The sequence below is a fragment of the Triturus cristatus genome, chromosome 1_2, assembly GCF_964204655.1.
Source record: "Triturus cristatus chromosome 1_2, aTriCri1.1, whole genome shotgun sequence".
Taxonomy (NCBI): domain Eukaryota; kingdom Metazoa; phylum Chordata; class Amphibia; order Caudata; family Salamandridae; genus Triturus; species Triturus cristatus.
This window is the reverse complement of record NC_140580.1, coordinates 822,084,670-822,111,541: the sequence shown is the minus strand read 5'-3', so window position 1 is coordinate 822,111,541 and position 26,872 is coordinate 822,084,670. Positions and strand designations below refer to the sequence as shown.

Below are 26,872 nucleotides of genomic sequence, written 5' to 3'. Positions count from 1 at the left end.
CGAATAAAGCTTTATTGACTGACTGACTAGTTACATTTAATCATTTGTAAGCAGGGATTTTAGTTTTGATTGCCGTCTTCGAAACTGTAGGGGTTGAAGATTTGCACTGTAATTGTAGCTAAAATCTTTTCTGAAGGCTAAGTTGTCTGCGTGTATCTTGTGATAGAAAAGTCAGTAAATACGTACTGGTATATGTTTAAATATATATGTGGGCTTGTGTATACACAAATGTGCACTAAATAAAGCGAAGGAAAGAAGTGAAGAGGACATCTAAAAGGAAAAAGCGGCCAGAGCAAATTTTCAGTGGTTTGTGTGCATGTATTTGACCACGTGCTGTTGCACTCAGATCAGTGGAGCCAGTGGCTGAAGCACCTGTTTCCATACCTGATAGTAGTCAGCCTAGGGCAGTGGATCAGACAACTTCAGCCATTGAATCTATTGCTTTGTGAGTGACAGAATTTGTGTGGCATGTGCACAGCCATCTGAAAGAGTGTACCGAAGTGCCAGGATTGGTGGGCCAGTCTATTAGTTCTCCATTTTCTCACTCATAGCCCCTCCACCCCCTTTTAATTTCCCTGCTTCTTCCCCCCCCTTCTCTCCATTATTATTTTTTTTTTTTTAGCACATAGCGCCTAGAGACCCTCACGGGTGAGTAGCAGCACCATACAACCTCCTGATTGATTATTATAACTCCCCAGATTGTGCTGATTGGCCACTTTGACTGCCCTTTTCTTTTGCACTGCACCACATCCTGCAAGGGCACTTTCTCTATACTATGCAATCTTCATGGAATGGTATTGTCAAAAGTTTACCATTGATTTACCATTTCAAGATAGCAAACTTTGTTTTAAATGTGGCGGCCATGGTGGAACTTGAAAAAAAAAACCTGTACCACACTATTGCAAGGCGGCCACTGCTGCTATATTTTTGTTACTGCAAAGGAGGCAATATGTTTTTTTTCTACTTATTATCTTTAAATTGCTATGTTTGGTTTTTTGTTTTGCTGTCAAAAGCGGGTGAATGCAATAATAGTTTGACAGTAGTGGATATGAATAGATGTATGAATGCAAGGGTAAGTGACAGTACGTATACACTGATTTTTTTTTTTTAATGAATACCCTTGTGTGATTGAAGAGACCCTTTCATTTAAAAGCCACATTTATTGCCAATGCTTGTTGTAGAGAAGGATGCCTGAAATCGGACCGTATGTTCTTTGTAAGTGTGCTCAATGTAGTTTCAGATCTGGGTTATCAAGTTGGATGTGATTGTTAACAAGCCTACGCTAACAGTTCTGCAACCAGAAACTGGCAATTGTGACTTTTTTAGGTCTCAGCTAGCGTAGGCTGGCCAGACATGCGCAGTCTCGCTGGCGAGATTTTGTTTTTGGGTAGCTTTCACTTGCGGGCTTTAAGCCCCGCCCCTCTTTTCCATTGGCTGGTGTCACCGTTTATGCTAAATGGTGGCCAGGCATTGGAAAAGAGCTTCCAGTGACGTACACTTTTCTCTTTTAGAGCCGTCCCAGTTGGACTGGCTCGTCGGACTTCCTGCTGGCGTAAAAGGTTTCTTATCTTCTTTATGGGGCCAAACACATGGCCCCATAAAGACAAGAAACCTTTTAGCAGGCGAGGCCGTCCAAGTGGGACGGCAGAAAAAGGCGACAAACGTCATGGCCACAGCTTGTTTATTTGCAGCGCCGTCCACACGCTTGTTCTCTGTCTCTTGCTTTCTCTTTATTTAGTCTAGTCCATCTTGCCTCCATTCTCTCTCCCTTTCCGCAGTGTGTAATTTAATTTTAATCCGTGTTTTTTTCGCCGCAGCTACATGTATGCTAAGCATTGCGAGTCAAACACATACAGCCACAGTAAAAACGTAGAACACACGTCAACGCATGCAACTGGCCATCACACCCCGGTGCCCCATCTCGGCTACTCGCTCCACGCCGATGTCGCCAGGCCCTCAAACCGCATGAAACAAGAGTGCACATTTTGTTTGAAAGATGACACTTCTGCTGCCTTTTGTGGCTGAGAACCAGGGTCCACTTGGCAGCCGATCATTAATGAGGCTAGGGGTCATAGGTTGCACAAAAGGCCGATGACCCCAAAGCACCTAATGGGGCTTGCCCGAAAACCCCTGCGCTGGTGGAAATTCACTTTCAAGCTGCTTGCCTCTTCCTCTGGCCTAGCCTCGGAGCAAATGTTGGCAAACACTTGACTGGTGAGTAATTCAGCCTCGGATTGGACCAAGAAGCTCTTTGGGAAGGGGAGAGGGATAGGGTAACCCGAGACAAACCTGGGGGAGAACCAGGCTGAAAGAGGAACCTAGGAAGAGGGCTGCACAGGGCCCGCGGCCTTATTGGATGTGACAAGCAGAGATGGATTAAAGGGCTCTATGGTGCTAAGTACCCCCTTCTCGTCACAGCCAGAGAGACCCGCCCTGTGCTGGCCAATGGGGGCATCGTCTGATCGCGGACTGCAGATATCTGCCGCGTATATCGTTTTTATAATGTACATAAATGCAGGCAAAATCATAAAGTCAGGGCTTTTAGTGGGCCGGGTCCTGCCGGTTCTAATAAGTATTGGCATAGCCAATAGGTCTCGCCTTTGGGACCTTATAAGGGTTTAGCCATGCAACAGTTGCATAACTAAATACTTATAAGGTCCCAAAAGCGAGACCTATTGGATATGCAAAGCGGCCGTGCGGCCGCAAAAGTGAAAGTAATTGCTTTAAATCGCCTGCGCACATGCACTGTAGCTCTAGGCTGGCCTGGTAGCACTTTTTGGAGCCCTCTCAATAAGTCTCGCCAGTCCAGCGCATGCGCTGGGTCAGGCGAGACCTAAAAAGCAGGTGCTGACACTGGGCCCGATCGGGCTCTCCGTATTTGCACTCATCGGGGTGGAAAATAAATCTTCATTCTGCAGCAATGCCACCCTTCACTGCCTTTGATGTAACTTCAAAGAGACTTGCTATAATATTTTCCTAGTCTCGTAATTTTAAGAAGATATTGTATACAACTAAGCCATGGTTGTTGCTTATGTATATTATGAAACTAATAACCATTGACAAAGCCAATAGTCCAGGCTGGTTGTAGATGTAATGTTACTCGTTGCATTATATGTCAGGATGCAATAACAAACAGCAGAATACCAGTGGGGCGGCCCACAATGGTAAACAATTTTTACGCTTGGGTGTTTTCAAGCCACGCCTTTAATTATATCGACCGTGCCCCACTTGAGCCCCCCTAGTTGTTCCAGCCTACTTAAAGCCCTGCTTAAAGTTACTTCCTGCTTCATGTTCACATATTTGTTGGTCCTGGCAGCATGCTGGTCAACTTGTGTGATCGCGTCCTTCGTTTGGAGCACACTCTCCTAAGCATTCTGGTCCTTTTAGTGTTCAACATTATCAGATGAATACTGTTAATATGTTATGTTATTACAACTTATAGAGCGCACGATTACCATACGGTGTCCTGGCGCTAAGCATTGATAACCTAAGATAACAGAATGACTAAAACTGAGAGAAAAACCATGTTTTAAGACCCTTCCTAAAAACGCAGAAGTCAGAGGTGTTTCTCAACATGAAAGGGCGTTCGTTCCAGATTTTAGACGCACTATTTACAAAGCTTCTACCTCCCCAATTGACTTTTTTGAAGCAGGGAGTTTTCACTAGCTTAGCGCCAGTAGATCTAAGAGTTCTGCAAGGGATGTACCAAAAAAACGTATTTCTTAGAAACTCTGGGCCAGTCCCGTTCAAGGCCCTGAACACTATACATAGTGCCTTAAAACGGGATCTCAGATGAGTTGGGAGCCAGTGCAGCTTCTTAAGTTCTCCTTTGACTGAAACAGTCCTAGGAGTCCTGGTCAGCAATCTGGCAGCAGCATTTTGAATAACCTGTAGCCTATTTTGATGTTGTGTTTGTATATTAACATAAAGACTGTTGCAATAGTCAAGGCGTGATAATATAAGTGCAGTCACCACCTTTCGCAAATTCCCCTCAGATAAAAAGAACCTGGTTTTCCTAATCATTCTAAGCATCATAGAGCATCATAGAGCATCCTGATGTCACCTTGCTGACCTGGTCCCCCATATTGAGTTTATCTACCACAACTCCCAGGTTTTTGACTTTCCTACAAGGTGTGGGGCAAAGACCAAGATTAGCAGGCCACCAGTCTGGTGTCCACATCAAAGGATTATTGCCAAATCTCAGAACCTCTGTTTTAGCTGAATTCAGCTTGAGGCAATTTGCCGCCATCCACCTAGAAATGGATCCCATGCATTCTGAGAAACGTGCACCTGTTTCTTTTTCACCTCCCTCCATCACTGACAGCACAATTTGTGTGTCGTCCTCGTAGGAGGTGAGCTGAAACCCAAAAGATCTAATGATGCCAGCCAGGGGTGCCACATAAATATTAAAAAGTGTAGGGCTAAAAGATGTGCCCTGTGGCACCCCATATGGCAGAGAAAAGGGTTCAGAAATGTTGCCGTTAAGTTTGACTGTTTGTGACTATCCTTCAGAAAGGAGTTAAGCAGATTCCATGCTCGACCTCCAATCTCTGGTAGCCGATTAAGTAATACTTTGTGATGAACGGTATCAAAGGCCGCGGATAGGTCTAATAGGATCAACATCACATTCCCTCCCTTATCCATCACCTCTCTAATCTTCTCTGTCGATTTAAGAAGCGCCAGCTCAGTGCTATGAAAAGCTCTGAAACCGTCCAAGTTATTGAGCTGGAGAAAGTCACTAAGTTGCCTGTTTATAGCTTTTTCTAGTATTTTGGCTGGTAGGGGGAGTCTGGAAATAGGACGGTAATTTGTTGGGTCCTTAGGATCCAAAGACTGTTTTTTCAGTAGCGGAAGCACTGAAGCTTTTTTCCAGAGATTAGGAAAGATTCCAGATAAAAATGTCATTAAATGGAGGTGTCAAAACCCTACAGGTAGTATCAGTTATCTGCTTAATGATCCATGTAGGGCAGGGATCACTCGGGGCACCAGATTTTATACTATTCATGAGTTTCACAGTGTCCTCATTATCCAAAGGTGAAAAGTAGTCCAGGGTACTACCAGGAGGATGAGAGATTTCCACTTTTAGATCATTCTGATTCTTATCAATCAATTCTGACAGGGAAAGGAAGATTGATACAACTTTCGACTGGAAAAAACGCCCCGATAGTATTGCAAAAGTCAGGGTCAACAGGATCATTCGGCGTCCTGGGGTTTGACAGTTTAACTGTTTTAAACAGCTCCTTAGAGTCAGATTTAGCTTTCGTAATTTGTAAAGAAATATATTCTTTCTTGGCTAGCATAAGGGATTGTTTATAATTAGAGATCGTTAGTTTGAGTTCTATTTTATCAGACATGGCATAGTTCTTCCGCCATAATCTTTCAGCACATTTGCATAATATTTTTTTTTCCCTAAGCTCTCCTGAGTACCAAGGAGCGGTAGGTGAGGCCCTTTTCGGTGTCCATTTTATTGGAGGTGCTAGTTTAAGACACGCCTCCATTATCCAACTGTTGTACAAACATGTTGCTTCTTCAATGTCCTGCGGAGCTGTATACATTGTATCAATAAGGGAGGTTTCCAGTTGTTTAACACCTAATTTACCCCATGCCCTAGTAATGATCTCCTTGTTATGTTTGGAGCCAGTAGGATACCTCCTAGCACGCTTTAATTCAAAATTGACTACGAAGTGATCAGACCAGATAATCGGGAGAGTGGAGATATTAACTAGGTCAGTTATTAGAGAAGATCCCGTCTAGGGTATGTCCTTTCATATGAGTAGGAGAGGAGACCAGTTGTTCAAAGCCTCCTATGGCCATGATATTGTTAAGTATGGCTGTATCTGGATCTTCAGATTTTTCCAGGTGAAAATTAAAATCTCCAAGCATCACAAATGATTGTTGACTCAGTCCTTCTTCTAATATCACATTCAAGGAATCCAGAAAACCATTCTTCCCTCCTGGAGGACGATAAATTAAAATCCCTTTAAAAGGCTTATAGAGTGCTGAATAAATCTTAAAAGACAGAGCTTCACAACCTTGATCATAAACAGGTAAGAAATGTGGAGTAAGTGAGTCATGGTACATCACCGCGATCCCTCCACCCCTTTTCTGGGTACGATCAAGAGAATAACAGTGAAAGCCAAATGGTGTGGCTTTCACCAGGTCTGGACCCGAGGTGCTGTCTAACCATGTTTCTGTGACAAAGGCCAATTTGATATTGTTATCCTCTAATAGAAGGGCACATTCCAACGAGTGCTTTACTAATGATCTTGCATTGAATAAAATACATTTCAGATTAGTGTCCCTGCCAGTATGAAGGGGAGCAGGGATGGTGCCACGCAGGCATCGTGAAATCCACTTGTCATTTTCATTAATGTTTGCTGTTCAATACAGTTTAACACAGCAGATATCTTGTGCACGCCTGACCCTTTCTGACAAACACCCGAGAAGAGCGGCTGCGTCTTTTAGATGGGAGGGGTAATGCGTGTGGTTCCTTGGCAATTTTGGCTCAATAAGAGCCAGGAAACAAGTTCACACCCACAGGGCTCAGGCACACCCGTTTTATTTGCCACTTCAGGCTCTAGCAGTCCCAGCAAATTGGCATTTCTGTTCTGTTTAGCAAACTTGCCAGCACCACTAAGCATTCTGGGACTTGTAGTGTTCATTGTTCTCAGTCTAGGGAGGAGTTTGACTTCATACAGTCTCTGGGACATATTCAAGTGCTTTGCAATCATATTTGTAGCACAGTGCAGCTCAGCATGCACTGGAACGTGTTGCATATTTAATGCTTCTGGGGTAGAGGCAAGGTTGATTTGTATTTAACTGGTTCTTGCTCGTAACAGCAGAGCGAGCTAAAAATGTAGTGTGCTGAAGCAATGCGGAAAGTGTTGATACTGTGTCTACACACCTCAATGCGGGATTATATATCTCACGTGTTTTTCTCTCACAATGTTGTATTAGGATCCGACCACTCAGGATTTAATTTTACTTTATCCACGCAAACAGTGGGAGGCAAAGTCCTTTAAAGGACAGTAAGCACTATTTTTTTGTTTTTATTTGCAGCGCCGTCCACTGGCTTGTTCTGTCTGTCTCTTGCTTTCTCTTTATTTCGTCTAGTCCATCTTGCCTCCATTCTCTCTCCCTTTCCGCAGTGTGCAATTTAATTTTGCTGTCTCCATTCCCATTCTTATTTACTGCTCGGCGACTATCTTTTTTTTTTTTTTTCTTTCCCTAGTTTTTTTTTTCTTCTCTCCATCTGCCCCATACCTTCTGTCTCTCCTCCTCTGCTCATTTCTTCTCCCTCTCTGAATATGTCTTTGCCTCTCCCTGCCTATCCACTTCCTTCCTGCTCTCTCGCCTGCTATCTCTTCTTCTGATCCCGTCCCTCCCTCCTCATGCTGTTCTCCGCCCTCCCTTTTTCTGCTGGTGCAGGGGGGTAGGGGTGGAGTTGTGGGGGGGGGAGGGGGTTCGTGGATTCTTTGTTAAAAGAGGTGAAACATACTCGGAGTGGACTTGTCAGTCTTAAGGGAATCTTAATTTTCAACTGCGGAACAGGCTTCAGAATAGATAAGATTTTCAACATTACGCTGTGAAAAGGAAAGCCGATTTCCAGATGGGTACAATCGTATGAGACTCAGCTGGGCAGCGTCACAAACCGATCCGCCTCAGGCTGCTTCGGGGCTTCCAGGTTTTTAAAATATAAAGTTCTTAATACTGTCAATCAGCCTGCTCTTAGAGATCAGAATTTTGTTCGCTCAGGAGAGTGAAAAATATAAAATGGAAACTAATCTGAGCACGTATGCCTGTTGTGGCCAGCACTGCAGTAAAGGACCGACCGCATATCAATGAACCATCATGGCCTGCCTCTGAGAGGAGCAGCCTGGCCCAAACCTCTGTCTTCATAGGGGAACAAGAGCCCTGGGCGTGTTTTGGCTTTCTGGGACCTCACCAATGAAGATAGATTGAGTTCATAGCACAGCGAGCTACGGTGCCCACTTCCTGGCACATGGCCAGGCTGGCTCACTGAGAGGGAGAGAATGCTGGAATTGTATTGAATCACTGGTAGCTTCCATCTGTGTGTCCATCCATATCAATATTCAACCATTTGAAAACCTATCCATCTATCCGTCCATCAATCCACTCATCCAGCCCTCCATCCACCCTTTCACTCACTCATTCATCTGTTCACCATATCCATCTGTACACTCATCCATCTACTCTTCCACTCATCATCCATTCACTCATCTACCCTTTCACCCATCCTTCCACTTACTCCTTCATCTACCCGGTCACTCATCCTTCAACTCATTCACCCTTTCAGTCATCCATCCTCCCTTTCTCTCACCCCCTTTTTATTTAGCCACCCACCCATCCATTGACCATATCACTCATCGTTCCTTTCGCTCATCCATCTATCCTTTCACTCATACATCCACCCTTTCACTCATACATCCACCCTTTCACTCCTTCACTCATCTATCCACCCTTCTATCCATCCACCCTTGAGGAGGAAGACGAGGGCACTTAGCACCAGGACCCTGTCTCACACACGAAAGATCTGCGGCAGATCATCGTTCAAAGAATGATCCTATTCTGCTGTGTTTTAGGTGTTTCGGTGACTATCGTACTGGGTATATTGTATGTGTGTTCTCTGCTTTTGTTCATCCACTTCCACCTCACAACGTTTGCTTTGTTTTCAGTTAGTCTTACAATTGCATTCTCTTCAGCCTTGCGGTTTAAATTTCTGACCATAAGAGTTTTAATCTTAACTTCTCCTCTGATAAAATGTTGAGATCCTAGGCAAATCACTTCACCTCCAAATGCCAGTGGGCATTATTTCATGCAGCCACTGAAATATAAGGCGCTTAGAAGCTGCAAGATAATTTCAGAGGAGATGTAAATTGGACAAATCTGCAAATGCATCTTTTTGCTCCCTTGGCCCCGGTGCAAGTTAGTGAGAAGCAGAAGATGCAAGGGCGGCACACTATGACAAAGAGCAAGCAGTGCGGCTGATTTCCAATGAGCCAGGAGTTCTTGGCAAGTCCCAAAGCCACCACAAACATTGTAAATCAGAGGGAGCTCAGGGGGCAACTGTTCCGGGTAAAGGGTCGCACGTAAAATGGCCCAGTTTCCCCTCGTGTGTTCTTACTGATGGCGACCAGAGTTGCTGGATGTCTCGAGGTGAGAGTATGTACACTTGAACAACTCACCCGTTTCTGGTTTAACTGCCTCTACGCGCAAGCTATGTGGTACCATGAAGACCTTTAGATTTGTTACCCCCTCCCACTGCTCTTGTTCAGGTGATGAATCTAAAGAAGACACCCCAATACTTGGGGCTTAAATCATATATGCCTCTTTCGGAATATAAAAACAAGCATTGAAAATTCAATAGGTCTCGCCTTTGATTAAGTCAGAGGTCTTCAAACTTTTTTGCTCCGAGCCCCCCTAAGGAAAATATTTTTAAGTCTGAGCCCCCCTCCAAAACTTTATGGCAAGACTTGGGCGAGCGGAAGTGGTAAAGCTGAGTGTGGGGCTCATGTGTTGTGAAGCTGAGGGTGTGACAGCGACCAAGGTGCCTGCTACCTGAAAGAACTTTAATTTGGTGCCATTGGTTAATCATCAAATGTAGGGCCTGCTTGGGACCCAGTGTGGGACCCAGTGTAAGCCTTAATTGAGGAGTCACTGGAAGTTTCATGATGACAAGTGACATAAGGGTGTTGAATTCTGGAAAGTATCATTTTAATGGATACTTTTAGAAATGCTTGCAATGGGTACATTCTGATTACCAATTAGTAAAGACATGCTTTGAAAGCCCTTGTTTTATCATAAACACTAAACCCAGAGCAACTGGAATTGTACGATTCTGTGGCTTTTGTTCACATAATTATGGATCTTCCACATAAACCATCACCTGGTGCTTAAGCTGCAGATTTTAGAAAAAAATATTTCTTGCTCAAAACGATCAAAAATGTGGCGCCGTGTTCCCACATAGTGGAAGGCCCTTCACAAAAGTTAACTGGCCTCCTTTAACTTGATTATTTCTGTATTTGGTAAACTGTTACTAATAGGTAAAATCTTTGCCCAAATAGGATGTATAAAAAGTACAAAATAATGAAGTAATAGTATCAGAAAATATGCCGCATTATGTGCATTTTAGTTTTGTTAACACAGCTGCATAATTTGGTGCTCCCCGGTCACATAATTCCTGTGGCTCTGACTAAACCATGCTGCAGCACCCTATCTTATACTGTGTATACAGTTTTAAAATAATGATTTACATATTCACATTCCCAGTGCTGTATGTTAAGAGGATGGGACCTGTAACACTATATATACACATACATTCCATTTTCCCCACTGCGCTCACCAGGATTCAATTCTGTGACTGTTTGACCTCACACAGACCTCTGCAATGATTGCATTAACAAATTGAGGTCTCATAAATATTAATGAGTTTTCATTTCCGATGCGTGTTATTTTATTTGCATTTACCAGCAAGTGAAAAAACAGAACAAAATAGTTAAAGAAATGTTGTTCTTTTTAATCGTGTCTTTGACTGCCTTGCTCTTCAGCTGCTGTTTGTAAATGAAGACCGCTTGGAAACGCAGCCTGTAAATAGGCTTAAGAGAAAGCGGAACAAGCACTGGCAAAGTCAACAGGTGTAGGCTTAAGAACCTATTGATTTTTGCTAATATAAACTAAATGAAAAGGTGGTCGTTGAGGGGTTTAAGCACCCCAGAGAGCAAAGAAAGGTATACGGATGAGATGAGGAATACAGAGTGGTGAGGCACAGTGGATGTGCCCTACGCCAGACCTGCTGGCTTTGAAACTGGGGAGCTATGTTAACCCCAGCATCAGCACAGAATCCTGTGATTCTAGGCACATTATTTGTTCTGCCATGCTTAAAAAATGACCTGTGTATTGTACCTGATGCTTAATGTAAAGTGCGCAAATGGCTCTGCGGTGTAGTTTGAGTGATATATGAAAAAATAAATAAAACGGAAGCACATGAGCATTACGGGCGTTGGTCAGGGGCACATCAGTACACAGGCATTGGACTTGCACAGAAGTACACTAACCTTCAGAGTGACATGGAACGCAGGGTGTAGGGTAGAAGCAGCATACAAGGGAGACATGGATAAAACATGCACTCTAATGGAGTACTTCAAGAAAAGGGAATTCCTGAAAAGCTGGGACTCATGGAAGAAGAAAAGGATCCAATCGGAGATACTGTAAGAAGCTGTGCTACACAGAAGGGCCAGTCTCATGCTGAGCGGGCTTAAACAAACCGAACCAGCAAATGGGAAGAGAGTAACTGAGCGACAAAACAAAAAGCCAATGCTATGCAGTTGGCGGAATGCATTCTTAGGTATGCTTTCAGCATGCTCTCTGTAGAAGTCTGTATGACCAGACAGTGCAGACTTCGACCTTAAAAACAGGGAATCAAAATGAGCTTAAAAAGACCTGGAGCTGCATTGCTACTAGTTTAAATCGTCCATAGCAAGAGGAGTTAAATGAAAGGAGAGCGTTCCAAAAGGCGTAGCATCTTATGCAAGGGAAAACTACACTGTTTGTTCACTCTGAGATCCCAGAATCCTGGTTTGGGCTTTTTTTGTGCAAGAAAAGTATTTTGTGGCAAAATGCTTGTTTCGTTTGACTTTCGTTTTGATGTTTTGGTCTTCATTCGTGGCATCTTTTCCCAAAGTTCGTTCCAGGCTAAAGATATTTTGTTTACACTCAGGTTTGCCCTTTCAAGACTAAAGCCATTTAGAGCAGTTCTCACCTGAGACTTTCCCCAATAATGATTTCTGTTGGGTAGCAAAAGTGGAGGATGTTGCCTGATTGTGAGGCAGAGTGATTATGCTTTTAGAATGGGGAGTGATTATGCTTTTTGAGTGCTAAGCCATGGCTTTTTAAAGAAGGTATTATATTTGAGGATTTGTTGGTGCAGCGATTGTTGTGCTCCCTGCCCCATTCTTAAGCCTAAAGCTCCCACCTCTCCTGAGGGTTAAGCAAAATAATTAGGTCTTCCCTAAAGAGAGCTTTTAGCTGGCTGTTGGAGGAAGGCCTCTTGTTAACCAAACCAGGCTTAGACCAGTCCGTTGCTTATCATGGTTTGGCATTCTTTTCACTCTTTTGTGCTAGCTTCTCATTCAGTGGCTTTACTTTCTCTTAGTGTTTGTCTATCCCCTGGAGCAATAACATTAACTTTATGTCCAGGGTGGTTTATAACACATGTATTGCTTCTGTTACTACTGTAGTCTCTTAAACTGGAGGTATGAATAGCCAATGATGACTTTGAACACCTTTCAGATTGTCAAGAGTATTGTGACCACCATGCCCTTTTTGAGTTTTCCCAAAGGATACAGATTGCAGTAGGGTAGCGAGACATCTTTCAGCCGCTGAGCAGTCTTTTCTCCAAAGCTGACTTTGACGCAGTTCACTTTTATTGTGATATGTAACTTACTGGTGCTCATACTAACATGACCGTTTCTCTCTCCCGTATGTCACTCGGCTCCATGAAAGAGAATAGCTTGTGTTTGATTATTGAAGAAGTTCCCATGATTTGGAAAACAGTTGCCTCTAAAGCTATAGTTATAATGGCCACCTTGGTTAAATGAATAAGAAATAGCACGCTGTTTCTTGATGAGAACTAATTCAGATCAGGTTTTATTCTTCTTTCTTTAACGATCTGAAAACTTGAGGTATCAACTTGCCACTATGATGCATGCTCGGTATATGGTGCCTTGTTCTAGTGGTTATGTAGTTTCCTGCTATTCTTAATACATAGTCCCCACCCTCCAAGGAGATATTCTATTGTATTAGAATTAATTGAAGACTGGTGTTACATGTAAGTAATTTTACTTAAAGATGCTAGAAAAGTTTGATTTTCATTGGTCTACTGTCAAACATTTTGGTTGTGATGTAAAAAAAAATTTTGTCCTCATCTCACCAAAGATGTTGGCAGATTTAACAAGCTGACTTTTTGTTGTTACTGGGCGCCCTTGGGCTAACTGTGTTAGTCTAGACCAGCATGGCCTTCCTCACATATTTGAGGTCTGGTGTAATCATAGGACCCGAGAGGAGGACCACTACTTAACAATCGCAGGCGCCGTCCACAACCAATGGAAGCCAGATATTTTGTTGGTTATCCTCTCTACCATCATGCTCTAAACGTGCCATGCTCAGGGCAGCTTTAAGCCAGCCTTCTCTGCCTGGGGAGTTGGATCTTTCCACCTTATGCAGATCTCCCTCCTAGCCAACAGTACCAGGTATAACAACAAGCCCATGTGGATTTTTGGGAGCACCCCATTGGAAGAATCATTTATACCAAAAATCACCAAGTGGAGATCCATTTGTCTGTTTCAAAAATAGATGTTAAAGAGTCTCCCACATTTTTCCAAAAGGAGCTTAACTTCGGACATTCAAAAAAGATGTGAATATCGGCAGCAAGTTTACATCTAGGACAGTTTGGAGCCGGAACCGGGACGAACTTGGCAATCTTGGCCTGAGTATAGTAGAGCCTATTGAGCACAAAAAAGGGGTGGTTCTTAAGACTGGCGGGCTTTATATATTTAAAGTAACTTATGTGACGGTTCAAAAAAATCTTCAATGCCATAGGCAAGTGATGTTTGATTCTAAACCGATGTTTGAGGGGGGATCTCGAGATCCTCTGCTTCAAGGAACCTTGTGTCCCAAAAAGATATTTCTTTCTTTTTTGGCAGGGGGTCTTGTAGTATCTGCTCGAGTTCCCAACTCCCAACAATTTCGCCCGCTTCTGCCTCATACCATGATCTTAATTGGAGGAACTTAAACCTTGAAAATGTAGGACCAATCTTTGCTTGTAAGATCTCCCATGGAAGAATCCCATCTGGATCCACCAGATCAGACCACTTCACCAAACCGGCACTTTTAATCGGGGTAGCTAAACTATCACACAAGCAAAGAGGGGTTCCCGGAGAGTCCCAAATAGGGGCAAAATCAGAAAAATAACCTATGCTCCAAGTGCGTCTAACTTTGTACCAGATCGTCAAGGCAGTCTTGAGAACCTTAAGGCGAACCCGTTTAAAAAACCTTGGGGCCCCAAATTTATATAGAAACCCTCCTTGTCCACTCCTCAACCAATCCATGCATTTCGCCCAATAGTCTACCCCAGGTAGTTTCCTCTGGGGTAGTCAAGCGCATCCTAATGCCCTTGAATTGGAAAGCCATCAAATACCAGTTGATGTCCGGTAAGGGCCAACCCACCTTTTAAGAGTTTCCTTCTTAGTTTTTTCCATGATATCCTCGAACTTTTTTGTCCCCATATAAAACTACCAATTTTCCCCTGGATCTTACTTATGTTCTTGTGGGGTAAAGTTAAGGGAATTGCATTAAAAATGTACGTCTGCTTTGGTAAGACATACTTTTTCACCAGATTTACCCTCCCATAGATGGTCAAAGGGAGGTTTTTCCATCTGGCGAAAATTTGATGGATTTCCTTTTCAATTTTCCCCAGATTTATCAAAGGGATTTTGTTCAAGTACCTAAATTCCTTGCTGGTAGGGCCGCCTCTATACACCGTATTCCAGCACATAACTTCCGTTTTGGCTGAGTTGGCAAGGTACCCAGAGATCGAACTGAATTCCTTCAGCCTGTTTTCGAGTTGTGGAATGGAAAGTTCTGGATCCCTAGTGTATACTATCACATCAGCATACAATGCTAATTTACACTCCTAATTTAATGATTTAAACAGGCTGATGTTATCCAATCAGTTTACGCCATGGGCTCAATGTAAATATTAAATAAAAGGGGGGGGGGGAATAGGGGACACCCCTGTCTTGTCCCTCTCTGGATGTCAAAACTTGGGGTCAGGGAACCGTTCAGGAGGATCTTCGCAGATGTGCCTAAGTAAGTTCTTCAAAGTATGCACAAAAATAGGACCCATACCCATGACCTCCAGGACCCCCCAAAGGTACCTCCAACACACCCGGTCGAAGGCCTTAGCAGCCTCTAAGGCCACTACTGCCAAGGGGTCCGCCCTTATCTCAGCCAGATCAATGTTGCCTATCAATAATTGGGTTTGTTCCTGGATTACTCTCCCCACCATAAAACCTTTCTGATCGGTATTGATTAGGTTTGGTGCCAATTTCGCCAACCTCCCAGCCAGAATGCCCATAAAGATCTTGTAATCTGCATTCAGCAAGGAGATCGGACAGTAAGAGTCGGCCATCAGGGGGTCCTTTCCTGGCTTCAGTATTATAACAATCGTGGCCTCCTTCCAGGATCTGGGTATCACCCCATTGGAACAATAAACTGAATTAAATAAAAGTATGGAGTACCGGTAAAAGTTCATCAAGTAACAGTTTATATACATCATTGGGGAGAGCATCAAAACCGCAGCCTTTTTATTTTTTAATCTCTTTATTTGAACCCTGATCTCTTCCCTGCTCTAGGTCCTCCCTGTACAGATCTGAAAAAAGAGATGAGGCATTTTTGCATCTCTTCAGTCTTACTAGATTTGTTCCCACTACCATCAATGATGAGTTCGTTGATATTATTTTTTGCCCGGTCTATCCTCGCTTTCCAAGCCAATAAGGCCCCTGCTCTTTCCCCATACTCAAAGATTCCCATATTTCTTGATTGCCATTGGGCCTTACATTTCAAATCTAGGAAACACCGAAGGTCCTGCCTGGCCTCCTCCAGGTTCCTTCCTATCTGCTTCAGTTTTCCTGTATCCTCCGGGTTTGTGTTGCCCCTTTCCAATTCTAGAGCTGATATCCTACTCTCCAAGGTCTGTAATTCCAAGATCTTTATTCGGTTCTTGGAGGATATTCGGCCATGTAGCGTGCCTCTCAAGCTGGCCTTGTAGGCATCCCATACGTGTTCTATTGAAGTAGATCCTAGGTTAACAGTGAAAAATTAAAGAGAGGACTCACTGATTGACTGAACAATTCCTGAATCTGATAACATTGTTCTGTTCAACGTCCATCTAGATTATGAGCCAATGCCATCCGTGGAATATAAAAACAAAAGGGGGGCATGATCAGACAAATGACTCTGCAGAATCGATATATTAGTAAAGTTGTCTAAAATTTCTCTATTAACCAACACATCTATTCTGGAGGAATGGTGGTATTTTTTACAATGGAAAGTAAAACCTTCGGCACCACCTATCTTAGCCCTCCAGAGATCTACTAGATTTATATTAAGTATTACATTTTTCAAAACCCTGCGTGATCTCGGGGTCCCTATTACATGACTCAGGTTGGATCTGTCTTTAACCGGGTCAAGCCGGACGTTAAAATCACCTCCTATTACCAAGGGAGGGTTTGCCATAATTAGACTTTCTTGTAATTTAACTAAAAAGACAGGATCATCCGTATTTAGACCATAGAAAGATGAACAAGTCCCTCCCATCCCCTCAAAATCCATCAGGGCTATGATCCATCTACTTGTTTGGTCTGTCTGAACTGATTTAATCCTACAAGGAGCCCCTTTCTTCACTACAATTGCTACCCCGCGGCTACTTGTTGTTTGCTGAGAAAAACAGAAACACTATCCAGGGAATTTTGGAAAAAATTATCTGACTCAGTTTGATTTAAGTGGGTTTTCTGTAACAGGCAGACCTGTGCTGGTGAGAGTCCTAAGTACTTTAGGATCAACCTTTGCCTACGCGGGCATCTCAAACCATTCACGTTCCAAGAAATAAAATTGATTTTACGACCCCTTTTCATATTACCTGTCATTGGCTTGGGCGTCTTTTACTGGAATTTGGTGGCACTCCTTATTAAACAAGTGTGATGAGGAATATTATTTTCCCTTTCTGCTCCCTACCGTGTGCTCCCCTCCGTGACCCCCATGGTCCCTAGACCCCCCTGAACCCCGAGGAACCTTCCCTTCCAATAGGCTTCGCCTATTCGGACACTGCTCCCTCTGGCTATATTCAATTACTTTAAGCCTGCAGATGCTAGGATCCGGAAACCAAGCTCTCAGAGAAGCCTCTATATTCTTCCTTTACTTCCCTCCCTGTTTTTCACGATGAATCTTTGCAATGAGTGTCCACTTCTGTAGAGCGGATCATATACATGTGGTTATTCCACATCAAACGCAATGTAGCTGGGAACCTCAGTTGTGCTTTAGCCCCGAAACTATTTAACTCTACTAGTCTTTTCCCCAGCTCCCACTGTCTTGTGGCCGTTATGTGCGAGATGTCGGATCTGATGGAAAAAGAGAAGGGGGATCGATCTGAGAATAACGAAGAAATGACCCCTTCCTTTAAAGCAGATGTCAAGATCAGCTCTTTAACGGAATAAGACAAATTTACCAGTATCTTACGGGGGTTCTGCCTTCCCGGATTTCTTTTAAAGGGGTCCCTGTGGACTCTGAATTTCGTAATTGAGATCAATGTTTGGGTGATTCTTAAGAACTGTACCCTTCAATAAAGTAATCAGGAACCCCCTTATGTGTTCCCCCTCCAAAGCTTCCGGAATAATTAGGAACTTCAAATTATTTTTCCTCAAATGATTCTCCAATCGTTCGAGGTCGTCCTTCAATTCCTTATTTTGGGAAGATAATTTTGCCAGATGGGAGGTAGTAGACTCAATCGATTCTTTCAATTTAGGTATCTCCTCTTCAATTGCTTCAGTCCTTGCAGTAACTTCCTCTAACTTCTTAGCAAGAACCTCACATGTCCGAATAGCAGCTTCATTCGCTTCTGAGACAGAGAACCTATTAGCCAGTTCTGCTTGGCTCGTCTCAGAGACAGTAAATCTACATGCCATCTCGTCTTTCATGGCCAGGAGTAGGTCTGCAAGGGAGTATGTGTTTGATGCTGGTGCACTCAGATCGTCAGGAGGAGGGAGAGTTAGAGTTTAATTTTTATTATTCTGACTGGCCAGACCACTTCGATCCTCCATCCGCACCGTTGGGGCTGCCCCATTTGCACCAAAGCCTGCTCCGATCCTTCCTTCTGCAGACGTTCTTGCTCAGCACAACTCTTTCCTAGCCCTTGGCCCTGATCTTGATCTTAATTTTTCCGGTTGCTCCAGCACTGAGTATCTGTTGGTGAGACTGATCGCTGGGTGGATCTCCAGTTCTGGCTGAGATGATTCAGCATAGTTAAACTGTGCAAGCTCACTACCCTTGCCCACCGTCTTCATCCCATTTAAACCTATAGGGGCAGGAGTAGGAGCCAAGGGTAACATGCAAACCGATGTATGGGTAGGAGTAGTCCCAGTAACAGACTTAAGTGTGCTTTTATCCGCTGGTGCAGACGACGGGGAGAGTGGGGTTGTTGATGAGTGACATGACCTGATAAAAGGGTTTCAAGGACGAAGTGATTTTCGGGCAGATGTTTTTTTTGTCCCGAGACTTCGCCTTGCCTTTTTGAATTTTAGCTATTACCGAAGTTACAGAACCACCAGCCCCTCCTCCCTGTTTGCGCTGTGCCGGTATAATTCTAACTTCTGCTACTGCTACGGGGGAAGACTCGCTGGGGTAGAACAGTGAGTAATCACTGTATTGGCTGTCAAATGAGCTGCCCTTGCCCGCAGTGAATATCTGCTCAATTTAGGGGGGGGGGGATAGACCCTCTAGCATCTTAGCACTCTTCTCCATACAGTCAATAAACCTCCTGGTCCCCACCTCTGAGCCGCCACCCTTATTAGCGCGAAGACGTTTGTTCCACTCTTTATCTATCAAGGTTCCTTGCTCCAGTTTGCCTTCCGGTTGGGCACTTACTGGGTCTCTGGAGTCCTTGGAAACCTGTCAAAACAGCCCGCCAAGACTGGATCCCCCTTACCTGCTCGGAGTCCAGGCAATCACCCACTGGGTAGCACTCTTCCTTTGTGTCGCTGTAGCAGGGCATGGAGTTCGCAGCGTCTCCACTCAAGCGCGGCAACCCCCCATCTCCAGCATGGCTTCCCTGCTGCTGCTCCGCCAAAGCCGCCCGGGAGACCTGGGAAGAGTAGAGCGTCAACCGCAGCCGGGACGTCTCGTGTCGGACCTAGCAGGCTCCCTCGCATACTGGGGGGAAAAGATATCGCCGAGAGGGAACAATCAAGGAGGGAATGCAAAGACAAAACACCGAAGAAATGCAGAAATCAGAGGTCAAACATTTTAGAGCTTAGCCGATCCTTGGTTTCCAGCCGCCATAAGGAGTCTGAGGGAGCGAGCCCGCGGCCGTTCAGCTGCGGCTGCCATGTTTCTCCATCTGTTAATGTCAAGATAAATAATGCTTAATACATAGTCCCCCACCCTCCAAGGAGATATTCTATTGTGTATGAATTAATTGAAGACTGGTGTTACATGTAAGTAATTTTACTTAAAGATGCTAGAAAATTTAGATTTTCATTGGTCTACTGTCAAACATTTTGGTTGTGATTGTAATTTTCAACATGAAGATTGAACCTCAAAAGACCCTTTGAAGCCAATGCTCTCAACAGTGTCAAAGCAATTTGTCTTTAGCGACTAGATTGTAGTATACAGTTGTTGAATTTCATTTGTGTTCTTTTTTTCAATACACCCTGTTAATTGCTCTGCTTTAGGGCTTTTTATTGATGCATGAGCTTCTTATTTCCAGTCCTGACTGGAAACTTGCTTTGCTTTTTTAATTATTAATTTATAAAGCAGGTATCTCTCGCAGTGCTTAGTCATTGGAGGCCACCAGAACTCATGTAAATTGGACTAAATATGGAAATTGACTAACGTCTTTCTGGATATAAATATTGTGAAATTGCAAGTAAAACACATAAGGCACACCTGGCAACCACTTCTCTAAGCTAATGAAGTTTCAGTAATTTACTAGGATAGCTTTTTCTTTTATGGTGTTAATTATGCCATTAACTGGTTTGTTGCGCATGTGGTCTTTACATGCTTAACTGTTTTAAAAGCGACTCTTAGACTACCCTTAATGCTTTGGAAGGCACTACATTTTCCCCAGAGACTGGATTAATTCCAGCTGGTAAAAGTAGAACTTTGATGTTGATATGTGAAATGGCAAGGAATGCATCTTCTATGGTGCGGAAATGAGTTTCTAAAGTGACCGTCCCCATCTTCCTTTGGGTCACCTGCAAAAAAAGGCCCTGTCGTTGCAGCATGAAGAACGTTTTAACCCCTTCGATGCTGCGCAGATTCCGCCGCTGTGCTGACGGAATCTTGCGCGGGCGTGGTCATGACGGAATGGTTCCGTCATGAGCACAGCTCAACCGTGGGTCATGACGGAACCATTCCGTCATGAGCACCGAAGGGGTTAATGCATGGACTTTCACTGATGCGGAACTGAAAATCATGGACTACCGTTTTTAGGTCTTGGCCTGACGTGTGCAGGACACCACAGCGGCGCTCTGACAGCCAATGGCATGTCTCGGTAGGGTCCGTTATCTGTCTCAGCACTGCGATGTCCATCCAAGAGGACTGTCAGTACAGAGGTACATCACAAACTATTTGCGAGTATGTGTCTATGAGATTCAGTCAGGTAAAGTTGGGCTTCATGCAGAACTGGCTGATAGTTAAAAGGTTATTCAATATTTAACGCTCACTGTTGTATGGAAACGTATTCTAGCCACGCAGTGTGAACTGGAAGCAACATCTAGTTCTGGGCTCCGGTTGAGTGGGTCTTGAAGGCTTAGGAGGCTAGAATTCCTGATCGCAATAAAAACAAGCATTAAAAATGCAATAGGTCTTGCCTTTGATTAAATTAAAGCCATTTGCTTTGCTAATGGTATTTTATAGCAAAGCAAATGGCTTTAACTTGATGAAAGGCAAGACCTATTGCATTTTTAGGTCTTGCCTGACCCAGCGCATGTGCTGGTCTGGCGCGACTTTTTGACAGGGCTCCAAAAAGTGCTACCAGGCCAGCCTAGAGCTACAGTACATGTGCGCGGGCGCGCGTGCCGCGCTTGACCGCGATTAATATCACTTTCACGGCCGCATGGCGGCTTTGATGTTTGATCGCGATTGCGATCACTTTCACGGCCACTTGGCATAGCCAATAGGTCTCGCTTTTGGGACCTTATAAGCATTTAGTTATGCAACTGCTGCATGGCTAAACACTTTTAAGGTCCTAAAGGCGAGACCTATTGGCTATGCCAATGCTTGTTCTTGTTTGGTCCCATCCCAAACTTTCAATTAAGTTTTGTCATTTTGAATAGTGCATATTGATTGCTTTTTGTTTTCTTATAAGTTTGAGGATCGCGGTAGCCATGCAGCAGAACTGGTATCAATTCTCTGTTGAAAGCAGTACTAATGGTTCAAGTTGAAATAGTGTGTATAAATCCGAAACACAGGAAGGAACAGAGTTCCAAGTTTTAGGCGGTAAAGAAGGCATGTATTTGTTTTCGATTGCTAAACTTCTGAGGTTTTGAGAGTAGGTTTGAAAAAAAAAAAAAAAAATTTTTTATACATGGTCTGAAAGGTAACGGAGGTTTCAATGCGTTATTTGCATAGCAATCCATGTTGCGTGTTTGAGCTGCGGATGGAGAGACAGAAAATGCTAAAAATAGTTAGCTTATTATGCTAAAAGACCGCTCTTGCTAGCGAAGTAACAAAGATTTTTTTTTTTCGCCCGGGAAATGGATAAACAGTAAACCGGGACTACCAAATTAAAAAAGTGCATTTGAGGCGTCAAAGTTAACGAGCAGTGGCATAGCAAATAGGTCTCACCTTTGGGGACCTTTTATAAGTGTTTAGTTGCACTTTATTTTATGTTGTGCTATAGTTTCATTTCAGGTTATAGGCATTATGTTAAACCTATTTTTGTTGCACAGGATATTAGGAACTACAAAGTTACTTTGCATAGTTTATTTTTAACTGATCTAGTGTGTTTTAATGTTGCTCTTTTTATCTTGAGGGCAACCAATTTGAGGAAAAGTATCATGTTTTAGATTCAATTAGCTTTGGAATTTAATAAATTGTGTCAAGACTGGACAATTATACGAGTTAAGAATTATGCACTTTAGCTTTACCCCGCCGTAGGGAAATGCTTTTTATGCTTTTCTCTTTATCAATGTTTTATGAAATGTTATGGCTGGTTTTAACTTGCCGAATAAAGTTTTGATCTGACTGGCAAAATTTGTATGCGACCATTCGGTTTGTGCTATGCGCTATGTTACTATTTCCCAATATTTATACATGAAAATCATTGGCAAAATGAGGATGCTAAACACACAATTTGGATCTTTTTTGACATATCGGAAGAACTTTTGCAGCACTCTTGATGCACGAGGAGATCCATAGTAAAGAGGCAGCAGAACAGTTCTGGAGGCCTCCTGTTGGCAAATGGTGGTGTTTTGGATAAAAAGGAAGAGAACCGCTCTGGTACCTACTGCTCTGCGTCACATCAGGCTCATTAGAACTAGAAGACCGATTGTACAACTTGGCAAAAGCCACTGATGGACCTAAAAAAACAAGCAAGCTGGTGATGCTCTCATCAAGAATGTTGAAATGCTCCTCCACTACTTAGTCACCTTTTAAGTACTTACTACGTTATCTGAAGCTGGATAAGCTTGTTAGTCGTGCTTGGTGACTTGGTGTGGCTGCTTTGTCATTGATTTTTTTTTTTCAGGGCAATTAGTTGTAGCCATTAGTGCAAGTTGCAGCAAGTTTTCTAAAAGCCATTCGTGCGACTGGAGATTGGTTTGAAAAGCATCATCCAGGTAAGAAAGGACTTGAGAGGACTGCAGGATGCCCTTGATATGTACTACATCGAAGCTTTGACTGCATCTTTTAGGGGGTTATCCTGAGGTAATGGCTACATGGTTATGATTACTGTGTAAGCTTTGAACATTTGTTTTTTGTGTCACTGTTTTTACTTATAATTTCAGTTTACATTTTTTTTTTTAATAATGCAATGTTGAATTTGACTGAGCAGTAATGTGCTTTTCACAGGAGCAGTTCTTGCAAGAACGAATCAAAGTTAATGGGAAAGCTGGTAATCTCGGTGGTGGCGTGGTGACCATAGAGAGAAGCAAGAGTAAAATAACTGTAACTTCAGAAGTCCCCTTTTCTAAGAGGTAAGTTAGAAACATGAAATATACATGTGACATCCGCATGGTATGTCCACGCTGCATCGCTGCTATTGTCCTTGAGGGCCCTGTGATAGAAAAATTGCTTTGGAATCATGGCAATTACGTTTTTGCTGCCTATGTACTAGAAAATAGAAGTGTATATTTACATCCGGGCCTAATCTAATCCTATATTTTTGCCACACTTTTTTGAGAACAATCCTATTTTTCACTTTACAACTGTGAAAGCTGCAACTGCATTTCGAACTAAATCAATTTTGCAAACTCCTTTTTGCAAGAAACAAAGTGCAGACTGGATTTGCTCTACTTTTTTGTGTTCATAGACTAGGATGTGCGTTGCAATAAAATGTTATATTTTAATAAAGAACAGTAATTTAGTGTGGAATTAACAGTTTTATTCTTTTACTTTTCCAAAACATTTCTTTTCTCAGTACAATTTAATTTAAAAAAAATGTAGGTCAAGCCTGGGCAGCGCATGCGCTGCCCTGCGAGGCATGCTGTATTCAGGTATGGACTTGAAGCTCCTCCCATATTTTTCATTGGCTTGTTTTATTGTCCACTGTGGCTTTTTATTGGTCAATAGGCTTAGTAGTCCTCCCATAGTACCGCCGTGTCTTATTTTGTAACATCCTATGAGGTCATCCCCTGTTACGTGTTACTCGGTAGACTTTAATTGCAGCCTCCGAGCACTGTTTTCTCAAATAGCTTTGTGGTGACGCTCTCTCCTAACGCTTTTAACGCTTTAAAAAAACCAATCTTTACACGGGCGCTGAACGCATTTCCAGTGCAATGCGTCCTGCATTTGCAAAAGTTTTACGCTATTGGCTTTGTAAATGACTGCCTTTTACATATCTTTTTTTAAACCAACACATAAATATGACCGTCATTTACAATGCCAATAGCTCAAACTCGTAAATGCGAGACCTATTCCAATGCAAATGCTTGTTTGGATATGCGTTGGTGCCCTTTGCTGATCCAACATTGATTAAAGCTGCTCCCTATATAGTTGCAAACTTGTTGGTTTTCCTAATTCTCAATTAGTATAGTTTAGAACGTTTTAAACGCTCATTAATGGAACAAATCTTGTAATATTCTATTCACGGTTTAGTGCAACAATTATTTTCATATAAGATTCAAGATTAAAGATCAGTTTCACCATGCAGTTAATTTTAAATTACTTTGTGGAATCATTTCCTTTAGAGTTAGTTTCCTCGTGTTGTTTGATAACTAAAAAATGGGGTGCTTGATTGGCACGACGGAGGGTATGGCGAGTACATGAACCATTATGTGCTTTATGAACTTATGAAACGTTATAAAGCTGCATTCTCTTTAATTCAGAAATACGATTGTGTATTCACAATTATTTCTGAAACATTTTTTGATTGTCTCCAATGAAATGTTTTTCCTGTTATCAAACCAGATGGTGAATTAGTTTAAGCGTGTCTTCTCTGATGCTTGCGCATTTCTGCAGTTTATTACTTAGTATAGAACTTATTTGCAATTTCGGCTAATAAAAATGTCTCATTTTAAATTAACTTCTTCCCACCTGAGGAAAGACAGTTCTTAGATCACACCTACAGGTAGCATTTAGCTTTCTATTCGACCTAATTATATACAATATTTTTTGGTTTGGCATGGGAAATTTAATGTCTTTTAAAGAAGTAGTAAAAGTTCATTCTGTGGATTCCTCCGGGGTCCCCAAGGTTATCTGCTTTAGATTTGAGACTTGGAGACTCCTGCTGGTGGATTGTAAAGGATTATGCTTACCAAACGTAGAGCTTCCGGCCTCAACATCTGCAATCTTGTATGCTCAGCCTGCTTCCTCTCCGGTGAAATTTGGAGTTCAAGTCACACACTGAAGTCTTCTCTTGCTGTTCTAAAACCTATTGACTGTGCATATGGGTGAACAGTAGGGAGGAGTCCACTAATCTCACACATAGAAAGAAGCTGAAGCATGTATGAGATGCACAGTGCAAATTCTACTGCCTCAGCCCTGTGGTCCTTATTCCCCCAGGACACTTTGCTGCTGAGATTGCTTACTGCACCTGGAACATGCAAGAAGTGTGTTTATTTGGGGATTTTTCTTTAACGCTAGCTGAGCGCTTTGATAGGCTGTCAGATTTTAGACTGCCTCTACCTGCTGGAGCGACCTAATTTTTTTTTTTTCACACCTCTGAAAATGTGTTTTCTGCTTATCTGACAGTCTTGTTCCTCATTCCCCTGGAATCAGCAGGAGTGGCCATCATTGCATGTGATGTGGCCTAACACCAGTAGAAACCATTTATCGGGTCCCTGTGTACTAATGGTCTTGTTTCTTTTAATGTTTTGACGATGGGTATAGGTGTTACTACAGAGTTTGCCCTGCTACCTCCAATTCTCTTTTGTGGCCAACTGATCACAATTAAGGTGTCCAGATATGACAAGTGGGACAGCTAACAATAGGAGCAAGCTGTTCCACCCTGGGGGGCCGCTGAAAGGAGACACGCGTAGCGCCCTCACCAATGAATAATGAGCGTTCCTTTGGGAAGGCCAGGGCCCTGGGGAGATTACTTGGAGGCAGGCGGCAGTAATGGTAACCCTTCCCCCACCCCTCAAAAATACTTGATAATTTTGTCTCCGAGTGGGGGTAGGGGGGTGTTAAGGGAGGGTAGTGCCCCGGAACACTGGTGTGTAGCTGACCTCTGATTGGCGAGGACTACACTTGACATACGGCACTCTTCTGCAGGAGCACAAGAGGTGAAACAGCTGTTACTCCTGCAATGGTTAGAGAACACAAAAGTGGCAGATTCTTTTGCTGACTCAGGAGAGTGTGCTGGGTGCAAAGAATAGGACATGGTATCCTAGGGAACACTGCCACACGTGCACGTGTCCATTTGGGGCCCGACACTGGAATGTGAGGGGGTTAAAGCTAAAAGGCTTTTTCCTGTCGTGCAAGACTGCTTGAATATTGAGCGTGCTGTGCCCTGATGGGTAGCAACACCCCAGTACCAGTTTGTAAGTGTTTGGGGGGGGGGGGGGGGGGACAAAAGCACTGGTGGCTACCACTATCCAAAATATAATCTTGGAGTATCATGACACCCTAAATGTCCCAAGTGGCCTGGGGAAAACTTGTCCCAGTTTCCAAGCACACTTCGGGCTGGGGTGTTAAGCCTCCTGGACCTAGGGTGAAGGGGTTTCTTTTGTAGGGTGCTTAGGATCTTTGCATTAAATGTAAAAGGTGAGAAGCCTCATGTACTTGGTAAATTGAATCTTGTAATGCTTAATTAACAGTGACCTAGTTAACAGTGACATTTTACTTTAAAATGCCATTGTGAAATTGTTCCATTATTAGAGCTGTTGAGGTCGCTTGTATTATAGTTATGACATCTTTCTACTTTTATTGTTGTGGTGATACCTTGACAAACTGGGCTGGTGTGACTTTCAATAACTGCACCCATATAGGGATAGTGTATTCCGCAAATGAGGGGGTATTGGGGTTTTAGGGTTCAGGGCTTGCTGGGCTGTCAGCTGTTAAAGAATGTCCCCAGAGGAATTTCTGCTTGCCATCATGTACATATGTATCAATTAATGTGTGGTATTGAGAGCGTGGAGTAAAAATACATTTTCTTTTTCATAAGTAAAGGCACTGACTGGACAAATAATTGGAGTGTTGTTCATTATGTGCCTAAGGACTGGGGTTCTAACCCACACATCGTACTCTGAATAGGCCCTGCACTGAACTTTATTAGTTATAATTTGCCTCTAGAAAGGTAGAGGCTTCCCACCGGGCGTTGTTATCTAATCCTGCAGTGTTTACTCTGTTTTGTCCTATACCCTTGTATGATTGGCAACCTCTTAAATTTTAGCAAAGCATTGACCACATTTGCTATTCG

At 43.1% G+C, this 26,872-nt stretch overlaps 1 protein-coding gene across 1 annotated transcript in view; it reads left to right on the top strand.

The window, feature by feature from the left end:
- The window catches only part of RPL22 (ribosomal protein L22), a 75,942-nt gene that overhangs the window by 14,034 nt on the left and 35,036 nt on the right, over positions 1-26,872 (top strand). Inside the window, exon 3 of the mRNA XM_085608877.1 lies at positions 22,864-22,988. Coding sequence (XP_085465003.1) covers positions 22,864-22,988 — 125 coding nt within the window. The remainder of the gene's footprint in view (positions 1-22,863; positions 22,989-26,872) is intronic.